We start from the raw sequence: 27,779 nt of genomic DNA on the forward strand, positions 1-27,779 counted from the left end.
GCCTCTAAGCACTTGTGGGAGGAGGTGGGGCCAGGCAGGGAGGGGCCAGTGAGCCACCTCGGAACTCAAGGTAGTCAACATTCCCCACAGAGGCAGGGCCCTGGGCTGCCACAGGGCCAAGCTGGGAGGTGATGCCAGGGCCTGCCCCAGAGTCCAGCCTCTCCTGGGCTGCCAGTTCTCTGCTTTTCACACTGGGGGCCCCAGCAACACAGGGTCTGAACCTCGCTCCCTCCACAGAGGCAGCCTCTTACCGCACACCCCTGTATGGGCAGCCCTCCTGGTGGGGTGAGGACGATGGTAGCACGCTGCCTGACGCCCAGCGCCAGGGAGAGCCCTACCCAGGTTGGTCTTGGGGCCAGGCTGGTGAGACCCTGAGGGTTCCCAGAGGGTGGTGTGTGAAGGGGATGGCCTGGGCTTGAGGAGCCCACTCTGGGGGACATGAGGCCTGTCTCCCCCTCTTGGGTGGAGTGGATGGTCCTGGCTGAGGAGGGTGGTGGCAGGTGGTTACCCTGAGGCCCGGTCTGAAGACATCTTCCCACACCAGAGCGTCCCAAGGGGCCGGTGCAGCAGGACGGGGAGCTCCACGGCTTCCGCGCCCCTGCTGAGCCTCAGGGCTGCTCGTTCCGGCGGGAGCCCAGCTACTTCGAGATCCCCACGAAGGAGACCCCGCAGCCGTCGCAGCCCCCCGAGGTGCTGGCACACGAGATGCCCACGAAGGATGCTGAGGCAGGTGGGGGCGGAGCGGCCCCTGTGGTGCAGAGCCACGCCTCCTTCACCATCGAGTTTGATGACTGCAGCCCTGGCAAGATGAAGATCAAGGACCATATCACCAAGTTTTCCCTGCGCCAGCGGCGGCCCCCGGGCAAGGAGGCCACACCTGGCGAGATGGTGTCGGCTGAGACCAAGGTGGCCGACTGGCTGGTGCAGAATGACCCGAGCCTGCTGCACCGGGTTGGCCCTGGGGATGACCGCCACAGCACCAAGAGCGACCTGCCTGTCCACACCCGCACCCTGAAGGGTGAGTGCCCAGCTGGCGGCCGTGCCAGTCCCGGGACAGGCAGGGGACCGGGCTTTGGCTGGGTCTGCACTGTTGCCATGCAGAGGGGCCCATTCAGCTGGGTTGACTTCCCATTTTTCAGTTAATTGCCTAAGAGCCACCTGCCTGGTCAGGAATCCGGTCCTGCGTCTTCCCGTTGCACTTCTTTGCCCTGTGTCGGGGGGCCCTGAGGGCTGGGGTGCTTTGTCAACTCAGCTAAGGCATGGGGTGATGAGGCTGCCTGAGATCGACAGCTGTTTCCTTTCTCTCGGCCTGACAAGGTGGGGTCCCCTGTCTCCCCCAGGCCACAAGCACGAGGACGGCACGCAGAGTGACTCAGAGGACCCCCTGGCCAAGGCGGCCTCGGCCGCCGGGGTGCCCTTGGAGGCCAGCGGGGAGCAGGTGCGGCTGCAGAGGCAGATCAAGCGGGACCCCCAGGAGCTACTACATAACCAGCAGGCCTTTGTCATCGAGTTCTTCGACGAGGACACACCCCGAAAGAAGCGCTCCCAGTCCTTCACGCACAGCCCGTCCGGGGACCCCAAGGCTGACAAGCGCCGTGGCCCAACGCCGGCCGATAGGGACCGCCCCAGTGTCCCAGCCCCAGTCCAGGCAGGGGGCCGCAGCTCGGGGCCACAGAGGGCCGGCTCGCTCAAGCGGGAGAAGACAGAGGAACGGCTGGGCAGCCCCTCGCCCGCCTCCCGAACCCCTGCCCGCCCCTTCGGAAGCGTGGGGCGCCGCTCCCGCCTGGCCCAGGACTTCATGGCCCAGTGTCTGCGGGAGAGCTCCCCGGCCGCCCGGCCCAGCCCCGAGAAGGTTCCTCCGGTGCTGCCCGCTCCCCTGACACCCCGTGGGAGCAGCCCCGTGGGCCCCCCGACCCCACCGCCCGCCCCCACAGACCCCCAGCTGACCAAGGCACGGAAACAGGAGGAGGATGACAGCCTCAGTGACGCAGGGACATACACCATCGAGACCGAGGCGCAGGACACGGAGGTGGAGGAGGCCCGGAAGATGATCGACCAGGTGCGGCCCAGCGGCCAGTGAGAGCGCTCGTGGGGAACGGGGGGTGGAGCTGATGCCGGGGGCGGCGAATGAGAGCGCTCTGGGGAACGGGGGGTGGAGCTGATGCCAGGGGCGGCGAATGAGAGCGCTCGTGGGGAACCGGGGGGTGGAGGTGATGCCGGGGGCGGCGAATGAGAGCGCTCGTGGGGAACGGGGGGGGGGTGGAGGTGATGCATGCCGGGGGTGGCGAGTGAGATCCCTCGTGGGGAACGGGGATGGAGGCGATGCCGGGGGTGGCGAGTGAGAGCCCTCGTGGGGAACGGGGATGGAGGCGATGCCGGGGGTGGCGAGTGAGAGCACTCCTGGGGAACGGGGGGTGGAGGTGAGGCCGGGGGTGGCGAGTGAGATCCCTCGTGGGGAACGGGGATGGAGGCGATGCCGGGGGTGGCGAGTGAGAGCCCTCGTGGGGAACGGGGATGGAGGCGATGCCGGGGGTGGCGAGTGAGAGCGCTCGTGGGGAACGGGGGTGGAGGCGATGCCGGGGGTGGCGAGTGAGAGCCCTCGTGGGGAACGGGGGGTGGAGGTGAGGCCGGGGGTGGCGAGTGAGAGCCCTCGTGGGGAACGGGGGGTGGAGGCGATGCCGGGGGTGGCGAGTGAGAGCCCTCGTGGGGAACGGGGGGTGGAGGCGATGCCGGGGGTGGCGAGTGAGAGCCCTCGTGGGGAACGGGGGGTGGAGGCGATGCCGGGGGTGGCGAGTGAGAGCCCTCGTGGGGAACGGGGGGTGGAGGCCATGCCGGGGGTGGCGAGTGAGAGCCCTCGTGGGGGAACGGGGGGTGGAGGCGATGCCGGGGGTGGCGAGTGAGAGCCCTCGTGGGGAACGGGGGGTGGAGGCGATGCCGGGGGTGGCGAGTGAGAGCCCTCGTGGGGAACGGGGGGTGGAGGCGATGCCGGGGGTGGCGAGTGAGAGCCCTCGTGGGGAACGGGGGGTGGAGGCCATGCCGGGGGTGGCGAGTGAGAGCCCTCGTGGGGAACGGGGGGTGGAGGCCATGCCGGGGGTGGCGAGTGAGAGCGCTCGTGGGGAACGGGGGGTGGAGGCCATGCCGGGGGTGGCGAGTGAGAGCGCTCGTGGGGAACGGGGGGTGGAGGCCATGCCGGGGGTGGCGAGTGAGAGCGCTCGTGGGGAACGGGGGGTGGAGGCGATGCCGGGGGTGGCGAGTGAGAGCACTCGTGGGGAACGGGGGGGTGGAGGCGATGCCGGGGGTGGCGAGTGAGAGCGCTCTTGGGGAACGAGGGGTAGAGGTGGGCGGACGTTGTCCTGCTCCAGCCCAGCCCTGGCTCCTGCCTCTGGCCCAGCTGGGCAGGAGGGAGCCTGGTGTGCTGCCCATAGCCCCGCCCCTCCCCTTCCCAGGGCTGGGTCCGTATCCCATCCGCATGTCCTGCTGACAGCCAGGCTGCATGTCCCGGCCACCAGCCACTCTGGCCAACCAGGTCCCTGCTCTCCCTGTGGCCTGGGGGTGGCCGGTGTCAGTGGAGGGTTGGGAGGTGGGCTTCTCTGACCCTCAGTGCTTGGGACCATTTCCTCTTGGCAGGTCTTTGGGGTGTTGGAGTCCCCTGAACTCTCCAGGGCATCTTCGGCCACCTTTCGCCCAGTCATCAGAGGGGACAGAGATGAGTCTGATGACGGGGGCGTGGCCCAGCGGATGGCGCTACTGCAGGAGTTTGCCTCCCGGCCACTGGGTGCGGCCCCCCAGGCAGAGCACCAGGTACAGGCACAGACGGCCACCCCAAGGAGGGGCTGGGCAGGAAAAGGGCAGCATCCAAGCCGGACCTGGGGTCAGCGGGCCCCCCATGGGGCGAGACTGGACTTTCCTCTGAGGGACACACTCAGAGGAGGGTGGGCTGGGGCTTCCATGAGGAGGGATCGGGGCCAGGTGTCAGGCCCACTGTTGATTTGAGGTCCTGGGCAAAACGGGCTCTGAGGTCAGGACAGGGCCACGGCTGCTCTGCCAACCTGGAACTGAGTTCTGTGAGGCTGCCTGGGCTGGGCAGGCAGGGGGTCGCGTTGGAGCAAGTCCAGGCGAGGCAACTGGGATCCCTGGCTGCCTTTGCAGGGGCACGCTCGCTCATGCGGCAGGCCCAGGGTGTCGCGCATGCGTGGGGCTGGTGTTGGCTGCTCTGGACGCCCCTCCTGTTCCCTGGCACCCCCTGCTTCTCGCCGTTGGGCTTGCGTGTGGAAACACTCCCACCCTCCTCTCCACAGGGCCTCCCGGTGCCGGGCTCCCCTGGGGGTCAGAAGTGGGTATCCCGCTGGGCCAGCCTGGCTGACAGCTACTCAGACCCGGGCCTCACAGGTAAGTGGCTCCAGTGCTGCGGGGGAGTCGGGCCAGGCCGGGGCGGGCCTCAGGCCACTGACCACGGACACAGGCTGCCTTTTCCTGAGCGTGGAGGGCCTGCAGACCAGCGGCCCTCTAACCGGCTGCCTTTGTGCTCCACAGAGGATGGCCTGGGACGTAGAGGCGGGGAGCCGGAGGGGTCCCTGCCTGTGCGCACGCGGCGACGGCTCCCTCAGCTGCCCAGTGAGAGGGCTGACAGCCCTGCGGGCCCGGAGAGCAGCAGGAGGAGTGGGCCTGGGCCACCGGAGCTGGGCAGTGAGCAGCCCAGCCGCCTCTGCGGCCAGGAGGAGTTGGATCCTGACAGCCTCAGCGATGCCAGTGGGTCGGACGGGGGCCGAGGCCCCGAGCCAGGGGTGGAGCCACAGGACAGCAGACGCAGGAGCCCCCAGGAGGGGCCCACGTGGAGCAGGGGTCGGCGCTCACCAAGGGCCCCCGGGGAGCCAACTCCCGCCTCTTTCTTCATTGGGGACCAGAATGGGGACGCTGTGTTATCTAGGAAACCGCTTGCGGCTCCAGGGGATGGGGAGGGCCTAGGGCAGACAGCCCAGCCCAGCCCCCCAGCACGGGATGGCGTCTATGTCAGTGCCAATGGGAGAATGGTCATCCAGCTACGGCCTGGACGGTCCCCAGAACCCGACGGCCCTGCCCCAGCCTTTCTCCGGCAAGAGAGCTTCACTAAGGAGCCAGCCAGTGGTCCCCCAGCGCCCGGCAAGCCCCCCCACATCTCCAGCCACCCGCTTCTACAGGACCTGGCCGCTACCCGGGCCGCACGCATGGACTTCCACTCCCAGGACACCCACCTGATCTTGAAGGAGACGGAGACGGCCCTGGCGGCCCTGGAGGCCCGACTCCTCTCCAATTCTGTGGATGCCGAGTGTGAGGGGGGCAGCACCCCGAGGCCGCCGGAGGACGCCCTGTCTGGGGACTCGGACGTGGACACAGCCAGCACCGTCAGCCTGCGTAGTGGCAAGAGCGGGCCCAGCCCCACAACCCCCCAGCCTCTGCGGGCACAGAAGGAGATGTCGCCATCCCCGCCAGCTGCACAGGACCCAGGAGGCACCGCCCTGGGCAGTGCCCGTGAGCAGTCCTCAGAGAGGCAGCATCACCCACTTGGCCCGACGGACATGGGCCGTGGAGAGCCGGTACGGCGCTCAGCCATAAGGCGTGGCCACAGGCCCCGAGGGTCCCTGGATTGGCCCAGTGAGGAGCGTGGCCCTGTCCTCACCCACCTACCCAGCTCAGATGTGATGGCCTCCAACCACGAAACCCCTGAGGCCACCGGGGCAGGACGGCTAGGGTCTCGCCGGAAACCAGCGGCCCCACCGCCATCCCCGGCTGCCCGGGAGGAGCAGAGCCGTAGCTCAGCCAGCTCCCAGAAGGGGCCGCAGGCCTTGACCCGCTCCAACAGCCTGTCCACCCCTCGCCCCACACGGGCCTCCCGGCTGAGGCGGGCCCGGCTGGGGGACGCTTCAGACACTGAGGCTGCGGATGGTGAGCGGGGGTCCCTGGGCAACCCTGAGCCCGTGGGCCGGCCAGCTGCTGAGCAGGCCAAGAAGCTGTCACGCTTGGACATCCTGGCCATGCCCCGGAAGCGGGCTGGCTCCTTCACAGGGACTAGTGACCCCGAGGCAGCCCCTGCCCGCACCAGCTTCTCTGGCCGCAGTGTGGAGTTGTGCTGTGCCAGCCGCAAGCCCACCATGGCCGAAGCACGGGCTGTCGCCAGGAAGGCTGCCAACACAGCCACCACCACGGGTCCCCGCCAGCCCTTCAGCAGGGCCCGCTCGGGCAGTGCCCGATACACCTCCAGTGAGTGCCAGGGCGGGTGGGAGGCCAGGGCCAAGACAGGGCTGCCAGTGGGTCTGCAGCATCTTGGATGCCAGCTGAGTGCTGGCTGTGGGCCCCTGGTCCTGGCACGAGAGGAGCCTCTGTTCCCAAAGCTGGGGTAGATGTGTTGCTGGACTCACGTGCACACACACACGTGCATGGGCCGAGGGCAGGGCCCGCAGTCCCCTGGTGTGGGTAGAACACCCTGACCGTCTCTGGCGTGGAGAGGGCCTTCCATCCCCCAGGATGTGCCTCAGGGCCCCGAAGCGCAGGCTGGCCCTCCCCACTCTTCCTGTACTCCTGGCTCAGGCCCCTGGTGCCTTTGGGTCCCCACGCCATCTGCCCATGGGCCTGAGGCCCTAGGCCTGGGGAGGGCTGTCCCATGGATCTCTGCCGCAGTACTGTGGCTCAGTGAAGGGTGCCAAGTACACCTGTGCCCTCCGCTGGTAGCTGCTCTAACACCCTTCTGAGCCCGCAGGCCCCATGACCAGGGAGGGAGGGAGGGCTGTGAGCAGAGTCCTGCCCTGCCCCCCAGATGTCCATGGGCACAGCAAGCGGGGATGGTCCTCTGTGGCCACCAGAGCTGGCCTCCTACCTGGGGTGGCCGGACATCCGCGTCTGCAGAGCGGGGCCCACCCCGCCCGCCGAGGCAGCTGAGCTGTCCTGCGAGTGGATTGGTTTGAGGCCAAGGTGCTGCTGCTACTGCCTTCTGCCCTGTGCACCCACCTCCCCACCCACGATCCCAGTGGAGCCTCTTTCCTGACTCCCAGCATCCTCCCACAGCCCCACCCCAACGGCTGGCTGCACTGGGCAGGCCCTGCGTATGGCTGGAGGCTGGGGCAGGGTTCGCTGGAGGAAGGGATGGGGCGGGGCTGAGGGTCACCCCTGCTTGGTGGAGCCTGCTGTCCCTACCCGACGTGGTGCACTGGTGGTGTTTGACCCAAGCATGTGGCTCGCCATCATCCCCCGCTACAGTGCAGGAGCGCAGCTGCTGCCGGGCTTAGAGCAGGGGCTGGTGAGGAGGCCAGGACTCTGCCCAGGAGGGCGGAACCTGAAGCTTTGGGTCTGACAAACTCAAGCAGGCAGCAGGGAGGGACTGCAGTGGGCTTGCTTGGGCTCTGACTGGTCCTTGCCTGTCTGTGTGGTCCAGCCTGGGCCGCAGCAGGTCCTGGTGGGGAGGTTTACTCTGTTTTGGGGTCTGCCAGGCACTGCTTTCCCACCACTTGTAAGGGGGTTTCCCACCTAATCAGCTGCAGACTGCTCCCGGGTTGCAGCCACTGGCCTGGGAGCACCAGGCCGCCTTCCCCGCATGTGCCCCTGGGCTGGTGGGGGCCTTGTGGCCCCTGGAGCTCAGCAGCTGTTGATGTTTCAATGAAGGGCTACTGGGTGGGGGCACCAGCCTCGACGCTGCCCAGCCCTGCAGCACTGAGCCCTCTCCCAGAGGGACCCTGGGACTGCCACAGGGTGCTGAGTGCTGCTTTGTTCTGTTCTTGCTTCTAAAACCAATTCACTCACCAAGACACGAGGCGCCGGCAGCAGGGCTCGGATTACACGTCCACCTCTGAGGAGGAGTACGGCTCCCGCCACGGCTCCCCCAAACACACACGCTCCCACACCTCAACAGCCACTCAGACCCCGAGGGCTGGCAGCTCCAGCCGGGCTCGTTCCCGGGCCCCCGGCCCCCGGGACACGGACGACGATGAGGAGGAGCCTGACCCTTATGGTTTCATCGTGCAGACAGCAGAGATTGCGGAGATTGCCAGGTGAGTAGCCCATTCAGAGTAAATCCACTGGGTGCCAGTGCCTTTTCTTGAGTGAGAGCACCCTGAGGGCAGGGACCAGGCTGGGAGCTCCCTTCTTGAGTGGATAGATGGTACGGCAGATGGCTGGCTAGCTGGATGGATGGACGAATGGATGGATGGATGGATGGATGATGGATGGATAGGAGGGTGGGTGGGTGCATGGATGGATAGGAGGGTGGGTGGGTGGGTGGATGGATGGATGGATGGGCAGGTGGGCGGGTAGATGGATAGGTTGCTGGGTGGGTGGATGGGTGGATGGCTGGGTGGGTAGGTGGGTGGGTGGGTGGGTGGATGGATGGATGGGAGGGTGGGTGGGTGGATGGATGGATGGATGCATGGATGGGTGGGTGGATGGATGGATGGATGGATGGATGGATGGGTGGGTAGGTGGGTGGGTGGATGGATGGATGGATGGATGGATGAATAGGGTGGGTGAGTGGATGGATGGATGGATGAATGGATGAGTGAGTGGGTGGATGGATGGATGGGTGAGTGGGTGGGTGGGTGGATGGATGGATGGATGAGTGTGTGGATGGATGGATGGATGGATGAGTGGGTGGGTGGATGGATGGATGAGTGGATGGATGGATGGATGGATGGATGGATGAATGGATGAGTGAGTGGGTGGATGAATGGATGGGTGAGTGGGTGGGTGGGTGGATGGATGGATGGATGAGTGTGTGGATGGATGGATGGATGGATGAGTGGGTGGGTGGATGGATGGATGAGTGGATGGATGGATGGATGGATGAATGAATGGATGAGTGAGTGGGTGGATGGATGAATGAGTGAGTGGGTGGATGGATGGATGGATGAGTGGGCGGGTGGATGGATGGATGGATGAATGGATGAGTGAGTGGGTGGATGGGTGCATGGATGGATGAATGAGTGGGTTGGTGGATGGATGGATGAGTGGGTGGATGGATGGATGGATGAATGGATGGATGGGTGAGTAGGTGGGTGGGTGGATGGATGGATGGATGGATGGGTGAGTGAGTGGGTGGATGGATGGAAGGATGGGTGAGTGAGTGGGTGGATGGATGGATGGATGGATGGATGAATGAGTGGGTGGGTGGATGGATGGATGGATGAATGGATGAATGAGTCGGATGGATGGATGAGTGGGTGGGTGGGTGGGTGGATGGATGGATGGATGAATGGATGAATGAGTGGGTGGGTAGATGGGTGGATGGATGGATGGATGGATGGATGAGTGGGTGGGTGGATGGGTGAGTGGGTGGGTGGGTGGATGGATGGATGAATGGATGAGTGGGTGGGTGGATGGAGGGATGGATGGATGGATGAATGAGTGGGTGGGTGGATGGGTGGATGGATGGATGGATGGATGGATGGGTGGGTGGGTGGGTGGATGGATGGATGGATGAATGGATGAATGAGTCGGTGGATGGATGGGTGAGTGGGTGGGTGGGTGGATGGATGGATGAATGGATGAGTGGGTGGGTGGATGGAGGGATGGATGGATGGATGAGTGGGTGGGTGGATGGATGGGTGGGTGGGTGGATGGATGGGTGGGTGGGTGTGTGGATGGATGGGTGGGTGGGTGTGTGGATGGATGGATGAGTGGGTGGGTGGATGGATGGATGGATGGATGAGTGGGTGGGTGGATGGATGGATGGATGGATGAATGGATGAATGAGTGGGTGGATGGATGGGTGAGTGGGTGGGTGGGTGGATGGATGGATGAATGGATGAGTGGGTGGGTGGATGGATGGATGAATGGATGAGTGGGTGGGTGGATGGAGGGATGGATGGATGGATGAGTGGGTGGGTGGGTGGATGGATGGATGAATGGATGAGTGGGTGGGTGGATGGATGGATGAATGGATGAGTGGGTGGGTGGATGGAGGGATGGATGGATGGATGAGTGGGTGGGTGGATGGATGGGTGGGTGGGTGGATGGATGGGTGGGTGGGTGTGTGGATGGATGGATGAGTGGGTGGGTGGGTGGATGGATGGATGGATGGATGGATGAGTGGGTGGGTGGATGGATGGATGGATGGATGAGTGGGTGGGTGGATGGATGAGTGGGTGGGTGGATGGATGGGTGGGTGGGTGTGTGGATGGATGGATGAGTGAGTGGGTGGATGGAGGGATGAGTGGGTGGGTGGATGGATGGATGGATGAGTGGGTGGGTGGATGGAGGGGTGGATGGATGGATGGATGAGTGGGTGGGTGGATGGATGGATGGATGAGTGAGTGGGTGGATGGAGGGGTGGGTGGATGCAGATCTTCCCAGGAGGTGAGACCGCCAGTACAAGGAGGGCCTCCTCAAAGGTTTTCATTAGAAATGAACTCCCTCACATGGTTATTCAGTAACAGGGCCCTCTCCAGGCCAGGCGCTGGGGAGGATGGGGTAGGGAGTTGGGTGGGAGTGAGAGTGGTCTTTGCCAAGCAGTGGTCAGTACTGCAAAGGCAGTCCCTGAAAGGCTGTGGGGCAGGCAGGGGGGGTCCCAGGACCAGGGTGGATGGCAAGTGTTTGTTGTGGAGGATGCTGAGCTTGAAGCCCATGAGGGACCTGGAAGGAGGTGGCCAGGAGCAGGCGGCCCTTAGAGAGTGGCCCACACTGGGGTGGAGGCGCAGGCACCTGAGGCTGTGAGCAGCATGAAGTTGGTGGGGAGGACCTGGGGGGCTTGGAAGGATGGGGACTGGGGACAGGGCTCTGGGGATGCTTGAGGTATTGGGGGAGCATAGGGAAGAAGGCTGCCATCAGCGGAGGAGGCTGGCACAGGGCTAGGGCTCTGGACAGAGACACTGCACCTGGCTGAGAAGGGGGTGGGTGCTTCCAGGCCTGAGAGCAGAAGGGGACGTGGGGGGCCCATGTGGGTTTCTGGAGTTCTCTGCCTTCCACGGTGGGTGAGCTGGAGCATGCCATGTGCCGGGGGCAGGAGGCCAGGGAGTGCTGGGCGGGGGCCTGAGGGCCAGGGGCATGTGCCAGTTGGTGTCACCCAGAGGTGGAGGGAGGGCTTCCATGTTTTGTCTTGATGTGGAAGGGTGGACCCAGCTAGGACCCAGTCCTGAGTGGGGCCAGGGCAGCCAGTGGGATGTGCAAGGCCATCTGGGCAGAGGGTGCTGGGGGTGTTTCTCCGGTCGTGCCAGTGTCTGGCGAGGGTTGTGGTGCCGCTGGAGGTAGGGGTAGGGGGAGGGCCCTCAGGGTGGTCTGTTCCTTGGGTGACTGCCAGTGTGGGGGCCGAGGAGGCTTGGGGTGGGGCCTGTCCCCATGAGGATGGGTGGTTGGCAGTGACAGGGAGCCTAGGTCCCCACGGCCTGGGCTGAAGGCCTAAGTGGGGCAGGACCTGCTGGTGGCCCAGGTGCTTAAGGGGCCAGCAGGACAGCTGACAAAGCTGTGCGCTCCAGCAGAGGGCTGGGAGCTGCTCACGGGCCCGGCAGGCCCCTGTCCTCGCTGGGAAGTGTCTGTTACCTCGGCAGGGTGCAGGCCTGTGCCCCCTGGGCACATCCTAGGGGGACTGAGCTGGCCAGGCTTGAGCAGGGGGCTAGGCTGAGCTGCCATTGGCCTCACTGGCCTGCAAGGGGTCCCCTGCCTCTCTGGATCTGCCTGCCCCACCCTCTGCCCAGCCCTACCCTCTGCCCAGCCCCCACCCTCTGCCCAGCCCCCACCCTCAGTGTGAGGAGTGCCAGGCTGTAGTTTCTGTGGCCTCAGCCCTCTCCCTTCCTTGCCTCAGTTTCTCTGCCTGCAGAGCTGGGTGCCCATGGCACCCACACGTTCTATGACTGAGTACCATCCATCCCATTTGGGCCCCGCAGCTGTGATGCTGGCCCTGGGGGGCTGGAGAGAGAGGAGGTGTGGCCTGCCCCAGAGCCAGCAAGGGTTTCTGTGCACCCTTCTTTTCAGGCTCCGTCCCAGCCCCCCACCATCCCTCCTTGTGGCTGTGGGGAATTTGGCCTCCCTTTGGGGCCGTGGCCAGTGCCTGTGTAACCAGTGGCTAGGCCAGTGTTTGGGGCCAGGCTGGGGAGCACCTCCCCCAGGCCCCACCTCCCCCAGGCCCCACCTCTGGCCAGCAGCTGCCTGGGAGCTGGGAGGGGCTTTGAGGCCTGTCTGGCCCCTGCTGCCCCGACTTCCTCTGTGCAGAACCTGCTGTCTTTCCTGCCGGCTGCAGGCTGAGCCAGACGCTGGTGAAGGACGTGGCCATCCTAGCCCAGGAGATCCACGATGTGGCTGGGGACGGTGACGCACTGGGCTCCTCGGAGCCTGCCCACAGCGCCTCCCTCAGCACCATGCCCAGCACCCCCGCCTCGACCATCTCTGCCCGGGAGGAGGTGAGCCCCAGGCTTTCTGAGGCCCCTGTGCCAGAGCCACCCTCGAGGAGGGTCAGGCCAGGTCCCCACAGCCCTTTGCATGCCTCGGCTGAGGCCCTGCTGCGCATCCCCACTTGGCGAGCTGGAACATGTCCCCCTGGGTCAGCGCCCCAAACGGCCACCGGAGAGCTCGAGGTCTGGGGCGCTCGTGGCACCTGAGTCAAGCCTGACTGTGCCGTCATCCCCAGCCCAGCTGCCTCCATGGCGGGGCAGGGGCACAGGAGGGACCTTGCACAGACGGAAGGTGGGTGTGCTCTGTCCACCTGCCGGGCCGGAGCAGGGAGGTGCAGCCACAGCCTGGCAGGAGCCTCTGCCCGGGGCCCACAGTGCCGGCCCTCCCTCTTGCAGCTGGTGCAGCGCATCCCCGAGGCCAGCCTCAACTTCCAGAAGGTGCCGCCCGGCTCGCTGAACTCTCGGGACTTTGACCAGAACATGAACGACAGCTGTGAGGACGCCCTGGCCAACAAGACGCGGCCTCGGAACCGAGAGGAGGCACGGTGCCCACTACCGCCACGGAGCTGGGTGTGGGGGGAGCAGGGGCGGGGCTCCTCGAGGGCGGGGCTGTGCTGAGGCGGGGCTCTTGCAGGTGATCTTCGATAACCTGATGCTGAACCCGGTGTCCCAGCTGTCGCAGGCCATCCGTGAGAACACAGAGCACCTTGCCGAGAAGATGAAGTGAGTCGGCTTCCTGGCTGAGGTGGACGCCCAGACACCAGCACAGCTGCATGAGCTGAGACTCAGCCTGGCTGAATCCCTCAAGGGCAGCGGTTTCATGGGTACTCGTGTGCACCTGTGGAGCAGCCCTCCCGTGTGCACGTGTATGTGGCTCCCAGCAGGCAGACCCTGAACTCAGAGGAGCCAGCGCCTCCAGGGCGGCCCTTCCTCCCCTTCTCCCCTAGCCCTCATCCTGGGCCCAGCCCTCCCCACCGCCGAGTGTCAGACACAGATGGGACTTTGGTGCCCTTCATGCATCAGGCCTCAGTTTCCCCCTTAGGCCCAGGTGGGCTGGGATGAACTTCACCATGGCAGAGGAGGTCTGGGAGAATTGTGCCTCAGCTCTGTCATCTCTGTCCTTGTCCCCCCATTTCTGCCTCCCCCTACCTCGGACAGGATCCTCTTTCAGAACACAGGGAGAGCTTGGGAGGACCTGGAAGCCAGGATCAACGCCGAGAACGAGGTGCCCATCCTGAAGACATCTAACAAGGTGAGCGCCGGGGCCCCGTGCCCCTTGGCCCGCCCCCAGCCAGCCTGGCTTTGCCTGGCTGGCCCCAAACCTTGTCCCAGCTCCTGCACACAGAGCCCCGGGGCAGGGCTGCAGCCCGTCAGAAGTTGACTCCACCTCCCTTCCTGCCACGTTTCCAGGAAATCAGCTCCATCCTGAAGGAACTGAGGCGGGTGCAGAAACAGCTGGAAGGTGAGTGTGGCCCAAGCCTGGGGCAGCAAGGGAGGCTGGCAGGGCCTTGTGGGGAACCCTGACTCACAGGGTGGGAGCAGGTGAACTGGATCCGCAGCCTGACCCTCCCTCCCCACCTCCAGTTATCAATGCCATCGTGGACCCCAGTGGGAGCCTGGACGTGCTCACAGGAAACAGGAGCTTGGCCAGCTCTGCACAGCCGGGGCTGGGGAAGGGCCGCGTGGCTGCCCAGAGCCCACCCTCACCCGCCTCAGCCGAGGCCCTGCTGCCAGCCCTGCCCCTGAGGAATTTCCCACAGCGGGCCAGCTGTGGGCCTCCCAGCCTCCCGGACCCCACCTTCCTCCCTGATGCCGAGAGGTTCCTGATCTAGGCCCCAGACCTGGCCAGGCCAGCCTCCCTGTGCGTGTGCGTCTCTGCCTTCCGTCCGCCGCACACCCGCCTGCCTGGCCGCAGGTCGTTCTCCCTGAAGACCCCCACATGTGCCATATCCCTGTGGGCGGGTGCCTCCCACGCCCTTGCCCCCTCGTCAGCTCCCAGCCAGCACCCTACTCACCCTGTCCAGCCCCATGGCCACCCCCACCCCTGCCTCGCCCCCTACAGGCCTCTGGGCCCAGCTCCTGGCCAGGCTGCTGCCAAGGTCAAGCCCTCAAGGGCATTACCCCGCCTCCTCTTCATCACTGTTATTTTTGTCTTTAGCTTTAAAGGAAAGAGTTGTTGGTGCCATTGCAGGTGCCCCCTCCAGGCCTGACTGGCTCCGCCAGGCACTAACCTGCCATAACCCTTTGTGCTGGCCTGCGGCCAGGCAGAGGAAGAGAGGTCGACTGTGGGGTCATTTGGTGCCAAACATGGAGGTGGGCAGGCTCACCTGTTCCTGGGACTGTCTGAGATGGCAGGGCACTTGCCCTGGTGGCTCCCACCTGACCCCAGGCCTTTTATAGGCAGGAGCCCCACTGCTTCCAGCCTTTGGTGCCAACACAGTTGCCAAACCCATTGAGCTTGGGGTTGCCCCGTGGAGGCCTCCTGGGTATGGACCAGGGGCTTGTTGAGAGCTGAGCCATGCACACAGGTGCAGACACCCCCCAACTCCCATGCACACGGCTAGTCCAGGCGCCTCCACGCTGCACCGTGAGGACTGCAGGGCATGTCCCCGTGAGGGGCTATGGGCCTCTGTAGGTGGGCTTCCAAGGGCCTGGGTGCAGCCGGGTGCATGGCAGCCCTTCTGGCGGGGGTGAGCGCACGACCAAAGTCACTGGAAGCCGGGTTTCCGGAAGCTCGCAGCTTGGCCTGCACCACACGCCCTCCCCTTTTGGCTTCACGCCATCAGGCCTCAAGTGGGCATGGGGGCAGGGACGGGCCCAGGAACTGTTGTTTTCTCAGGATTCTTTCAGCTGGGAACATGGCAGGTGAGCAGAGCTTGGTCCCTCTGCCGTGGCCCCTGCTGGGGCAGCCCGTGTTGCCGGAGCCTCTAAGCCAAAGAGCCCGTTGGCCGTGGTTGGTGGGGGTGGACGTGGGGGTGTCCCACCTGGACCAGACTGGCGTGGGTGAGCTCCACACCCTGCCTGGCATTGGTATGAGAGTCGGACCTGGACAGGGCCAGCTGCTGGGGGAGCGGCACTGGGGACTGGAGGCTGGAAGCGGGTGGTGTGTGTCCCCTGTTTACTTTTAGCTGATCTGGGGTTGGGTGTACGGGTTCTGTTCCTCTGAGCCCTGCGGCCCACCTGATGTTTACGTGTGTGTGTGAGGGGGGGCGGGGGTGGCAGGTGTCCCCCCCTGGTCCCCGCCCCAAGAGCCTGCTGTCTGTATGGAGGAGGTGCTAGTCCGGTCCACCGGGCTACTGCCCACCCCTGCATGCCCCAGTTGCCCACCCCGTCTGCCCCTGGACATGAAGTGGTCACGCTTCATCCACGGCTCCTTCCCACCCCTCGGCAGTGGCTGTGCAATGTTTTAAGTTCACAAGTTCCTGCTCCTCCCCACACTGAGCTCCTTTGTTCCTCCCCCTCCAGCCTTTGCCTGGGAACTGGTCCTTGTTTGCCGGGCTTCTCGGAGGGTTCACTGTACATTCGTTCTCAGGTGGTCTTGTGGCTGTCTTTCGGAAAATGGTTATTTTATATGATTTGTCATGGAATTTGTTCTAATAAATCATTCTTCTATCACATGGCAGCACGCTGGAGCCTGTCACCTTGGCCTTGTTTCTCTATCCTTGGTGTTTGGGGTGGGTGGGGCCCTGCACATAGGACAGACCAGGGGTGGCTGCAATTCAGAGATGCTGCCACCAGGGGGCGGCCTGGGCTAGAAAGCAGCATTTCCAGATGTTTACTCCTAAAAAACAGAAGAGTTAATTTATGAAAACTGTTCAGTGAGACAGCATCCGAGAGCGCTGTTTTTGTTTGTTTGTTTGTTTGTTTGTTTTTGAGACGGAGTCTCACTCTGTCTCCCAGGCTGGAGTGCAGTGGCAGGATCTCGGCTCACTGCAAGCTCCGCCTCCCGGGTTCACGCCATTCTCCTGCCTCAGCCTCCTGAGTAGGTGGGACTACAGTCGTCCGCCACCACGCCCGGCTAATTTTTTGTATTTTTAGTAGAGACGGGGTTTCACCGTGTTAGCCAGGATCTCCTGACCTCGTGATCCGCCCACCTCGGCCTCCCAGAGTGCTGGGATTACAGGCAGGAGCCACCGCGCCTGGCCGAGAGCACTGTTTAAAACCCCGCTCATCCTGCATAAAAATAGGCAGTAAGCAGGCACACGGTCCCCGTGTGGTGAGCGCCACCTCCCGCCCCAGTTCCTTCTCCCTGCTAGGGCTTCGGAGGACACCCACTGCCCGTTGTTACATCACGTCACTGGCACCCATCACACCCGGGTTGTTGGAGGTGTCAGAGGTCACTGTCCACTTCCAGCCACAGGGCGGGCCCCACGGTACTGATGTGTTGTCGGGCTGCCAGGCTACCAGGCAGTGGTTCAGGCCCTCAGCAAGGCTGACCTTGAGACCCTGGCGGGAGTAGCAGGGCGGGCTTCTTACCTCCGCAGCCCAGCCGTCTGGCTGCTCCGAGCCCCTTGTCCTTCCACTCCCTGCGGTGGCCGTGGAGACGACATCGCCAGATGTTCCTGGGTGGACTGCCTTTATGATGCCACCCTCCCCTGCCCTTGGGGATGCATTTGAGTTTGCAAGGGGGTGGTTGAGCCGAGTGGCCCGCCGAGAACTTGAGGACAGGGCTCCACAGGCCTCATGCAGCCACTCGGGGCCTCCATGCCTTGTCTTGCCATCTGAACCATCTGAACGCCACTCCCGGGGCCACACTGGAGGTGGTCACCGCTGGCCCGGCCCCCTTAACGGGAGGCCACAGGGAGGACTGTGGGTGAGGCCAGGTAGTGAGAACTTAGTCTGGGCAGCAGACTCCTGAGGGCCTTCTGAGCGGGGCCCCTTAACGGGCCTTCCCAGAGACCCAGGGCCTGCTGGATAGTCAGCCTGAACAGACATCCCAGGGCCCACGGCTGTGGAAGGTGCCGGGGGTGCACCAGCCCTAGGGTAGGGCTGGCCTGACGGGCCAGTGGGCGGTGATTTGGTTTGGTGGGCTCAACATTCCAGGACCTCCCTAAGGAGTGCGAGCTTTCTTGTTCCTTGTCTAGTCAGAGTGAGGAGGGCTTTGACTGGGAGTGAGGGCACAGGGGCTGCGGGAGGAGGCGGTGGAGGGCAGATGGGCCGTGTGGAGAGGCTGGAGGCTGAAGGGGCTGGGTCCCCGGCGGAGGGGCAGAGAGGGCCAAGGACATGCCCAGCTCCTGGCCCAAGTGGCCCAGATGTGGGGACAGTGGCTGAGATGCTCAGGTGACAGTTGGGGATGCAGTCAGGGAGCTGGAGCTGAGGAGAGAGAACCCTGCGGGACAGAGGGGAGCTCAGTGGCTCAGGGCCTGCTTTGGGTCTTGGGTCATTTGCAGGAGTGAGTGAAGCACACATGTGGTTTGTGTCCAATTAATCTTGCTAGTGACAAATATGAGAAACCATTAGACAGAATGAAGCCCACACCTTTTCTATGCAAAAATTAATGGCTTTTTCAGAAAAATTCAAAGAAATGATGGCCAAACATTCAAATTATGACAAAAAAGACAGTAAACTGTTTTTACTCTCAAATACAATAAAATTTTACTGAGAAGGCTGTCATGATTTAGCTTGAAGAAGAACTTAAAATCATGCCACAGGCCATTTCTCCTTTTGGCCGTGAGTAACGGGGTACAGGATGGATTTGCCTTCTCACCTTGAACAGTGAGAAAATGACAAAATATGTGAAACGGCAGTTTTCAGACACTGGACAGCAGGCAGCACAGGACCGTGATGTCAAGAAAGGAAAGAAATGAGGTGAGCCCGACCGCCCGCCTTGCTCACAGCATAGCTTGCAGGCCAAAGGGCGGAGCGGCTCCCACGGGGTTTGGTGATGTTGCCGAGTTGAGGCCCAGATCAGAGTTTGGGGAGGCCAAAGCAACTGGAATTTGCAGAGTGAAGCAGCGGTGAGGAGAGCACCACACGCAGAGCCCCAGCGCCGGCAGAGGACCCCCTGCACACACGCGAGGAAGTCAGGGGAGGCAGGAAAACCACTCGCAGAACGCTGGAGCCGAGCACGCCTCGGATGTGATACAGGCCTGGAAATGCTTGCACCCCCACTGGCTGAGGGAGAAAGGCTCGTGGTGCACAGGCCACTGGATGGTCCTCAGAAGGGAACTGCCGATGAGTAGGGCACCATCAGCCCACAGTCCTGCCTCCCCTCCCGCTGCAAAGCTTGGGTCTGGTTTTCTCACTGTCCGAAGTGAGAAGGCAAACCATCCTGTACTCCTGTCGCTCACGGCCAGAAGCAGCCTGTGGCATAATTTTAAGTTCTTCCTTAAGCTATCAATTATAAGGCAATTTCTTTCTTTCTTTTTTTTTTTTTTGGAGATGGAGTCTCGCTGAGTGCAGTGGTGTGATCTTGGCTCACTGCAACCTTCTCCTCCCGGGTTCAAGCAATTCTCCTGCCTCAGCCTCCTGAGTAGCTGGGATTACAGGCATGTGCCACCACACCTGGCTAATTTTTGTATTTTTAGTAGAGACGGGGGTTTTGCCATGTTGGCCAGGCTGGTCTCGAACTCTTGACCTCAGGCAATCCGCCTGCCTCAGCCTCCCAAAGTGCTGGGATTACAGGTGTGAGCCACCGCGCCTGGCTGGGAATTTCTTAGTAAATTAGGCTACCTGAAAACTAGGAACCTCTATTCATCCAAAGACACCTTGAAGAGAGTGAAAAGGACAAATAATTTGGACTCAAAATGTATAGTAACTATTATAAGTCAGAGAAAAAAGATGGGCAACCCAATAAAGAGCAGGGAAAGTGAACAGGTGCGTTGCAGGAGGGTGTCCAAGTGACCAAACACCTTTATGAAAACAAGCCCAATATCATTTGTCAAAAAAAGAGAAGTGCAAATTAAAACCATAATGAGATACAACCATACCCACCAAGGTAGCTAAAACTAGAATCCTTGGCTTGGCAGGTGAGAGTGTAGTGGTTCAACTATTTTGGAAAAAGTGGCAGAATTTACCAACGCTATACATATGCCTACCTAGGACCCAGCAATTCTACTCCCAGCTTTATACCCAAGAGAAACAAGTGCATTCAGCCCTTCAAAGGCATGTCCAAGACTGCTCATAGCAGCTGTATGGGTAAAATCTCCACATGGAAAGCAACCTCATGGCCCTCGACAACAGAATGGGTGAATAACATCTGGTATGTTCGAGCCCTGGGCTAGGACATGGCAAGGGAAAAAAAAATGACTACACTTCATAAAACATGGATGACTCTCCAGACATCGCAATGAGCAAAAGTAGCCAGACACCAAAGTCTACATGCCGTAGGATTTCAAAAGCAGGAAAAAGCGATCCATGACAGCAGAAATCACAACACTGGTTACCTCTTGGGGGGAAGGTATTAACTAAGATGTTCAAGGAAATGTCTTCCACCTGTCTCCAAAAAAAAAAAAAAAAAAAAAGGCCAGGCATGGTGGCTCACACCTGTGGTCCCAGGCTTCCAGGTAATAGATGGATTCAGGGATTTTCTGGTTGCCAGTTGATTGAAAGAGTTATCTGAAGACCTGGAATCAGGCCGGGAGCAGTGGCTCACGTCTGTAATCCCAGCACTTTGGGAGGCCGAGGCAGCTGGGATCACCTGAGGTCAGGAGTTGGAGACCAGCCTGAACTGGTGAAACCCCATCTCTACTAAAAATACAAAAAAATAGCCGGGCGCGGTGGTGTGCACCTGTAGTCCCAGCTACTCTGAGGGCGGAGGCACAAGAATTGCTTGAACCTGGGAGGCAGAGGTTGCAGTGAGCTGAGATCGTACCGCTGCACTCCAGCCTGAGAGAGAGAGCAAGACTCTGTCTCCTAAAATAAAATAAATAAATTTGGTCACTCTACATATGTATGTTATACTGCAATACAAATTTGAAAAAAATAAGGATAGAAAATATCTAATAGCATCAAATTGTTCCTAATATCCTCTTGTCTTTCTCGCCTCTGTAGGAGCCGCTGACGCTCTCATTTTCACTCCTGATGTTGGTGATTTGTGCCTTTTCTCGCTCTTGTTTCATTCTTGCTGTGGTTTGCCAGTTTCAATACTCTTCTCATAAAACCAACTTTTTGGTTTTACATATTTTCTGTTGCCTGTTTATTGTTTTCTCTTTCATTGATTTCTGCTGTTAGTTTTAATTTTCTCTTTGTTTGTTAGCTTTTTTCTTTTCTTCCCTATCTGGGGTTTCTTTCCTACTCCTTTCTTTCCTTCGTGACATGGACAGTCACTGATTTTTCTGCGAATCTTCTTTTCTAATACACAGATTTAAAGCTATACATTTCCTTCTAAACATAATTTTAGCTGATCCCATAAGGTTTGATATATTTTCATCACTATTTAGGTAAAACAATTTCTAGCATTTTGTGATTTCTTTCTTGGCCTGTCAGTTATTTAGATGTGTGTTGTTAAATTACCAAACATTTGAGAATTTTCTGGTTAGTCTTTTGTTATTGATTTGTAGCCTCTTTTCACTATGGTCAGAATATATGCTTAAAATTATTTCAGTCACTTGAAATGTATAGAGAATGACTTACGGCCCAGTATATGGACACTTTTGATAATTATTACATGTGCCCTTGAAGAGAATATGTAAACTTCCAATTTTTTTTGGAGAGGTGTTATTTTTTGTCAATTTGACCAACTTCATAATTTATGTTCAAATAATCTATATCCATATGAATTTTCTTCCATCTGCTTATTCTACTAGTTACTGAAAGGACTGTGTTGAAGTCGCCGCCGTGATAGCAGATCTATTTCTCTTTTCAGTTCTGTAAGTTTTTATTTTGTTTTATTTTATTTTATTTTTTGAGACGGAGCCGCACTCTGTAGCCCAGGCTGGAGTGCAGTGATGTGATCTTGGCTCACTGCAACCTCCACCTCCTGGGTTCAAACCATTCTCCTGCCTCAGCCTCCCGAGTAGCTGGGATTACAGACTCCCACCACCACACCTGGCTAATTAAAAACCCCATCTTTTTAAATGGAGACGGGGTTTCACCATGTTGGTCAAGCTGGTCTCGAACTCCTGACCGCAAGTGATCTCCTGCTTTGGCCTCCCAAAGTGCTGGGATTACAGGTGTGAGCCACTGTGCCAGGCCTATAAGTTTTTCTTTATGTATTTTGAAACTATGCTATTAGGTGCATACAATTTAGAATTATTAACTTCCCGGTCGATGAGCCCTCTTATCATTATGAAGTCTTCGTTATCTCTAGTTATTTTTTTATCTGAAGTCCAGTGTGTCTCATATTATTATAGTTCTGCCAGCTTTTTTTCTAGTTAATGTTATCATGATTTATTTTTTCCATCCTTTTATTTATTTATTTAAACCAACTCACTTCAAAGAATTTCTATCCTTTTAACGAAATTTTTGTGGGGCTTGTTTTAAAACATTCAGTCTGACAATATTTCTTTTAATTGGAGTATTTTTAGTATACATCTATTATATTTATCAATGTACTTAGGTTTAAACCTGCTATATTACATCTGCTATTTGTTCTTTTTTCTCCCTTTTTTTTCCTTTTTTAGGATTAATTAAAATATTTTATTTTACATCCTCCGATTTGCTTGTTAGTCATACTTTTGCTGTACTAGTAGCAATTACCCAAACAATTATAAAATTAATCCTTCACTAATTATGGTCTAAGGCAAATTGTTCTTTTTACTACTTTCTGGCAATTATACAATTATAATTATAAAATCATTTACAATTATAAAATGTAATTATAAAATTCATCCTTCACTTACCAGGGCCTAATGTAAATGTGTACTTTTATCACTTCCTGGACAACGTAAAGACCTTCTAACTCTTTATTTATTTATTTATTTTTTGAGACAGAGTCTCGCTCTGTCGCCCAGGCTGGTGTGCAGTGGTGTGAACTCGGCTCACTGCAACCTCTGCCTCCTGGGTTCAAGCGATTCTCCTGCCTCAGCCTCCGGAGGAGCTGGGGCTACAGGCATGTGTCACCATGCCCAGCTATTTATTTTATTTTTTTATTTTTAGTAGAGACGGGATCTCACCATGTTGGTCAGGCTAGTCTTGAACTCCTGACCTCAAAGGATCCACCTGCCTTGGCCTCCCAAAGTGCTGGGATTACAAGTGTGAGCCACCACGCTCTGCCCTTCTAATGCTTTAAATCCATCCGCCTCTCCCCCACTTTTTGTGCTGTCATTCTCAGGCATTTCAGTTCTTCACAATGTTAAACCACACAATAAATCATCTTATCATTTTCTACAGCCGGCGTGCATGGAAACGCACTGGCGTGTTTCTTCTCTGCTGCTCTTTCGTTCTTTCCCTCCTGCATTTCCATGTTTCCATCCAGGACCATTTTCCAAAGGCCTCCGTTGTGATTTGTCTTGTTTATTAGTGCATGTTTGCTGTAAGGAATTCTCTCAATTCACTGGGGAGGGTGTCTGAAAATGTTTTTGTTTTGCCTTTCCCTTTCACTTGAAATAGCATCCCAAGTTGGCAGTTATTTTCTCTTGGTACTTACAGAATGTTGTTCCATTGTCTTCTGGCTTTCAGTGCTTACGTGGAGAAGTCAAGAGCCTCATTATTGCTTCTTTGAAGGTGGCATCTTGTTTTTTCCTGGCTGTTATTTGTTTAATTTATTTTTATTTTTGTAGAGACAGGATCCTCCTGTCTCGGCCTCCCAAAGTGTTGGGATTACAGGCGTGAGCCACTGTGCCCCTCCTCCTGTTACTGCTTTTCTCCTAGTTAGTGGGTTTTCAGTGGTTTTACTACAATGTGCTTAGGAGTATCTTTGTATTTCTCTATCTTGAAATATGTAGCACTTCTTGCATACGCAATTGGTATGTCTTTCATTGGTTTTGGGAAAGTTGCACTCATTTTCTCTTCAGATATTGTTCTGCCCCATTTGCAATCTCCCTTCTTGGATTTGAGTGACAGATGTGGTAGGCCTGTTGACGGCACCCTGTGTGTCTCTGATGCTATGTTCCATGCAGTTTTCTCTGCGTGCTTCAGTCTTCTGTCGGCTGCTGACCTCAATCGGTGCTTGTTAATCCTCTCTTGAGTTCTGTCCACTAACAGTCTGTTAACCCATCTGTCACAGTCTTTACCTTGGTTATTGTATTCTTAGTTCTAGAGTTTCTATTTGATTTTTTCAAGATTTCATTTCTCTAGTGAAAATTTCCATCTCGCCGCTTATTTCTCAGAGCAGTCATCAGAGTCACTTCAAAGCTCCAACGGTTTCATCCCCTGCTTTTACACTTGGGTCTATATATTTTTTAATGTGTCTGGTGACTCTTGGTTTAAAACGACAGACACTGTGACTAGGGAAAAAAAGTACAATCTCTGGATGATATTGTGGCCATCAGAGAGGACCCGCCCTGTCCTCTGCCACAGAGCAGGGACAGATCACCAGTCAAGTCAGGACTGAGCTGTCTAGGATGGGCTGTAGACATGGTAAGACTGGTTCTGCCTCTTGTTTGCCCTCTGATTTACCTCTTTGTCGTGCTTCTAGGGCACATCCCTCTGGGGTCTCAACTGCAAGCCAGGAGAGTTAAGCAGCACCTCCCTCCTCCCTCCTCCTTTGAAGGAAGTCCTGGGCTCAATTTTGCTTCCCCCGAGCCATAATAGAGTGAAGTTTCACTGAACTCTTCAACCACTCAATGCTCAGCCTCTTAGCTGAGGTGAACGTGACTCTCATGTCAGGTGAGAATTAGCCACTGCCTCAAGAGGAAAACCAGCACAGGAAGTCCGCCTCTCTTCTCAGATCCTCTATTCTCTGAATAATTTCCACCCCAATCCTGGTGGTCCTGGCAGGGTTGAGAGCCAATGTCTATCTCCTGAGACTTGTGAGTTTGCCAGAATCTATTATGCATGTCTTTTCTGCCTCTTAGCAACCATCCTCTGCCCAACTTCTCAGCCCCTCACCCTCACTGCTTAATCTCTACCCCTTGAAACAGCTAGAATTGTCAGCTAAAAGTAAAATCAAAATTAGACATCATTATAGGCAAGAAAGGGAAATCCCCATATGCCAGAAATGGAGTGGGAACCGCGAGCCAGGACGGGCAGGGAGCTGTCGCTGCAGGTGGGAACCATCAGCCAGGACGCGCAGGGAGCTGACGCTGCAGGTGGGAACCATCAGCCAGGACGGGCAGGGAGCTGTCGCTGCAGGTGGGAACCATCAGCCAGGACGCGCAGGGAGCTGACGCTGCAGGTGGGAACCGAGAGCCAGGACGCGCAGGGAGCTGTCGCTGCAGGTGGGAACCGCGAGCCAGGACGCGCAGGGAGCTGACGCTGCACGTGGGAACCGCGAGCCAGGACGCGCAGAGAGCTGTCGCTGCAGGTGGGAACCGCGAGCCAGGACGGGCAGGGAGCTGACGCTGCAGGTGGGAACCGAGAGCCAGGACGGGCAGGGAGCTGACGCTGCAGGTGGGAACCGAGAGCCAGGACGCGCAGGGAGCTGTCGCTGCAGGTGGGAACCGAGAGCCAGGACGCGCAGGGAGCTGACGCTGCAGGTGGGAACCGCGAGCCAGGACGGGCAGGGAGCTGACGCTGCAGGTGGGAACCGAGAGCCAGGACACGCAGGGAGCTGTCGCTGCAGGTGGGAACCATGAGCCAGGACGGGCAGGGAGCTGTCGCTGCAGGTGGGAACCGCGAGCCAGGATGGTCAGGGAGCTGACACTGCAGTATCTCTGGGACGTTTATGGGCCCAGAAATAGCCCTACTGGCTAAGCACCCGAGATGTTCCAGCCACCCGGTCAGGGGATGAGGCCTTATGCTAGGAGAGGGGAGAGATGACATTGAGAATCCTGCTCAGAGATGTGTGTTCAAAGGGCAGGGAAAGGGGCCAGATAAACTTGACTTGTGGCTCCAGTGAACAGGCAAGGAAACTTGTCTATCCCCTGACTGTGGGTGAGAAGGAAAATTCCACAGTGAGAAATTGAAACCTCAGGGAAAGTTGACCAACTAATTAACAGAGCTGAAGAAACAACTTGCAAATGGGAAGGTTGATCATCAGAAATTAGGCAGATGCAGGAATGGGATGAAGACATGTAAAATGTCAAAGGAGATTATGAGGCATGGAAGATAGAATGAAAATCTATTTAATGAGTTTTATAGCATGAGGATAAAGAAATAAGAGGAGTCGATATTCAAAGAGATAATGGCTGAGATCCTTACAGAAATAACCAAAAGCATAAATCCTTAAGTTTAAGCTGCACGAGTCCCAAGGAGAATGCATAAGAATAAATCTAACCTGGACACAGCATGTTGAAACTGCAGAACTCCAAAGACAAAGAGAAAGCCTTAAAAGCAAACAGAGATAAGAGAAACTGTTTTCAAAGGAACAACAATTAGGTTGGTGCATATTTCTCCACAGCCACATTATGTTTCAGAAGTCAGTATCTTCAAATTGTAAGAATATAACAACCAATACCCAACTTAAGTATTATTCAAGAGTGAAGGAGGGAGCAGGGCACAGTGACACATGCCTATAATCCCAGCACTTTGGGAGGCCAAGACGGGAGGATCACTTGAGCCCAGGAGTTCCAAACCAGCCTGGGCAACGTAGTGAGACCTTGTCTCTACAAAGAATAAAAAAATTAGCTGGACATTGTGGTGTGTGTCTGTAGTCCCAGCCACTCAGGAGGCTGAGGTGGAAGGATGGCTTGAGCCTGGAGGTCAAGGCTGTGCTGAGCCGGGATCACACCACTGTACTACAGCTTGGGTGACAGAGTAAGACCTTGTTTCCTAAAAAAAGAAAAAAGTGAAGGAGGAATAGCTATTTTCAGACAATAAAACCTGGCAATTTACCACTGTTAGAGCCATGATGAAAGAATCACTTAAGGATAATAAACTTTAGGAAGAAAAAACCCTTTAATTCAGAATTCAGAAGGAAGTTGGGGCATGCAAGAAGAAATAGTGAGTAAATATGTGGTAAATCTAAATAATCATTGAATGTTAAAAAGTTATAATGGCTATGAAAGTTTATACCAAAAGGTAAAACTAAAATACTGAGGAATAAAAGCCAGCATCCCTCAGGAAGCAGTTGGAACAAAACATTCTGAGCCCTTTTTGCTGTTCAAAAGGGTGGAGAGATGAAGTCTAGACTTCTGAAAGTCAAGTATCATGTTACAAATATAAATGTAGCCACTAACAGCACAGAAAGATAATGGGTTCTTTTCTGTCAGCTGTATCGTAGGTTCCCAGGAACCAGCAAGTACGATAAAACCTTTAAGCTTTCCTGTTCTGTCTCCTCATCTGCAACTGGTCCTACCATTCCTCCCCTAAGGTAACATGATTAAAGCAGGGAGAAGGACCACAGCCCTGAAAAGTTCTGCACTCTCAAAGGGAAAGGGAGAAGTGAACGTGTGGGAGACCATGCAGTGGCCTCATTATCAAGGGGAGCTTCTGGATCTCACGACTTAATATCAACTTGTTCTCTTATTAGCCTCATTTGGAACTGTTGAACCAGCGTCTTACCAAGCTACAGGCAGAGATGAAAGTGAGACCTCAGCCCACCTGGGTGTATCTCTCTTCAGTCTCCCCTTGTTTCACGTGGTCTCAGGGTTGACATTTATGTTACAGCTGACCATTAAAGAATCTAAGTAGGCCAGGTGCAGTGGCTCCCACCTGTCATCCCAGCACTTTGGGAGGCTGAAGCAGGCAGATTGCTTGAGCCCAGGAGTTTGAGACCAGCCTGGGTGACATGACGAAACCCTGCCTCTACCAAAAAATATAAAAATTACCTGGCTGTGGTGGCACACACCTGTGGCCCCAGTGACACAGGAGGCTGAGACAGGAGGATCATTTGAGCCTGGGAGGTTGAGGCTGCAGTGAGCCGTGATCATGCCATTGCACTCCAGTCTGGGTGACAGAGTGAGACCCTGTCTCAAAAAAAAAAAAAAAATTAGAATCTGTAAGTAAAGAATTAGAGAAATTCATTCAAAGTTTTGTGGGTTGATGGTGACCCCTGCAGAAGCAGAAAGGCAAGCATCTCCAATCCAGGGCCCTCAATGTTCCCATGCAGCAAAGCCTGGCAAATATGAGCTCACATCAAAAGTTGGTTTTTTTTTGTTTGTTTGTGTTTTCTTTTTTTGAGACAGAGTCTCGCTGTGTCATGCAGGCTGGAGTGCAGTGGTGTGATCTTGGCTCACTGCAAGCTCTGCCTCCCAGGTTCACACCATTCTCCTGCCTCAGCCTCCCGAGTAGCTGGGACTACAGGCACCTGCCACCACGCCCGGCTAATTTTTTGTATTTTTAGTAGAGACAGGGTTTCACCGTGTTAGCCAGGATGGTCTTGATCTCCTGACCTCGTGATCCACCTGCCTTGGCCTCCTAAACTGCTGGGATTACAGGCGTGAGCCACTGTCCCTGGCCCAAAATTTATCAAGCAGCAACACCAGCAAAAAATGGCAGATGGACACAGTACTG

At 57.5% G+C, this 27,779-nt stretch overlaps 1 protein-coding gene across 4 annotated transcripts in view; it reads left to right on the forward strand.

The window, feature by feature from the left end:
- CEP170B (centrosomal protein 170B) overlaps positions 1-15,989 on the forward strand; it is a 33,047-nt gene extending 17,058 nt beyond the window's left edge. For 2 of the 4 annotated variants that reach the window (XM_055098077.2, XM_034938272.3), the window contains 13 exons: positions 238-342; positions 545-1,018; positions 1,341-2,059; positions 3,628-3,801; positions 4,299-4,389; positions 4,534-6,237; positions 7,775-8,018; positions 12,194-12,353; positions 12,741-12,884; positions 12,979-13,067; positions 13,503-13,596; positions 13,755-13,806; positions 13,929-15,989. In XM_055098077.2, the coding sequence (XP_054954052.1) occupies positions 238-342; positions 545-1,018; positions 1,341-2,059; positions 3,628-3,801; positions 4,299-4,389; positions 4,534-6,237; positions 7,775-8,018; positions 12,194-12,353; positions 12,741-12,884; positions 12,979-13,067; positions 13,503-13,596; positions 13,755-13,806; positions 13,929-14,176 (4,298 nt within the window). In that variant the 3' untranslated portion in view covers positions 14,177-15,989. The remainder of the gene's footprint in view (positions 1-237; positions 343-544; positions 1,019-1,340; positions 2,060-3,627; positions 3,802-4,298; positions 4,390-4,533; positions 6,238-7,774; positions 8,019-12,193; positions 12,354-12,740; positions 12,885-12,978; positions 13,068-13,502; positions 13,597-13,754; positions 13,807-13,928) is intronic. The other 2 variants (XM_034938274.4, XM_034938273.3) reach the window with 2 other exon arrangements.
- The last annotated feature ends 11,790 nt before the right edge of the window (positions 15,990-27,779 follow it).

Source organism: Pan paniscus, chromosome 15, assembly GCF_029289425.2.
Source record: "Pan paniscus chromosome 15, NHGRI_mPanPan1-v2.0_pri, whole genome shotgun sequence".
In the NCBI taxonomy this organism is placed as follows: Eukaryota; Metazoa; Chordata; class Mammalia; order Primates; family Hominidae; genus Pan; species Pan paniscus.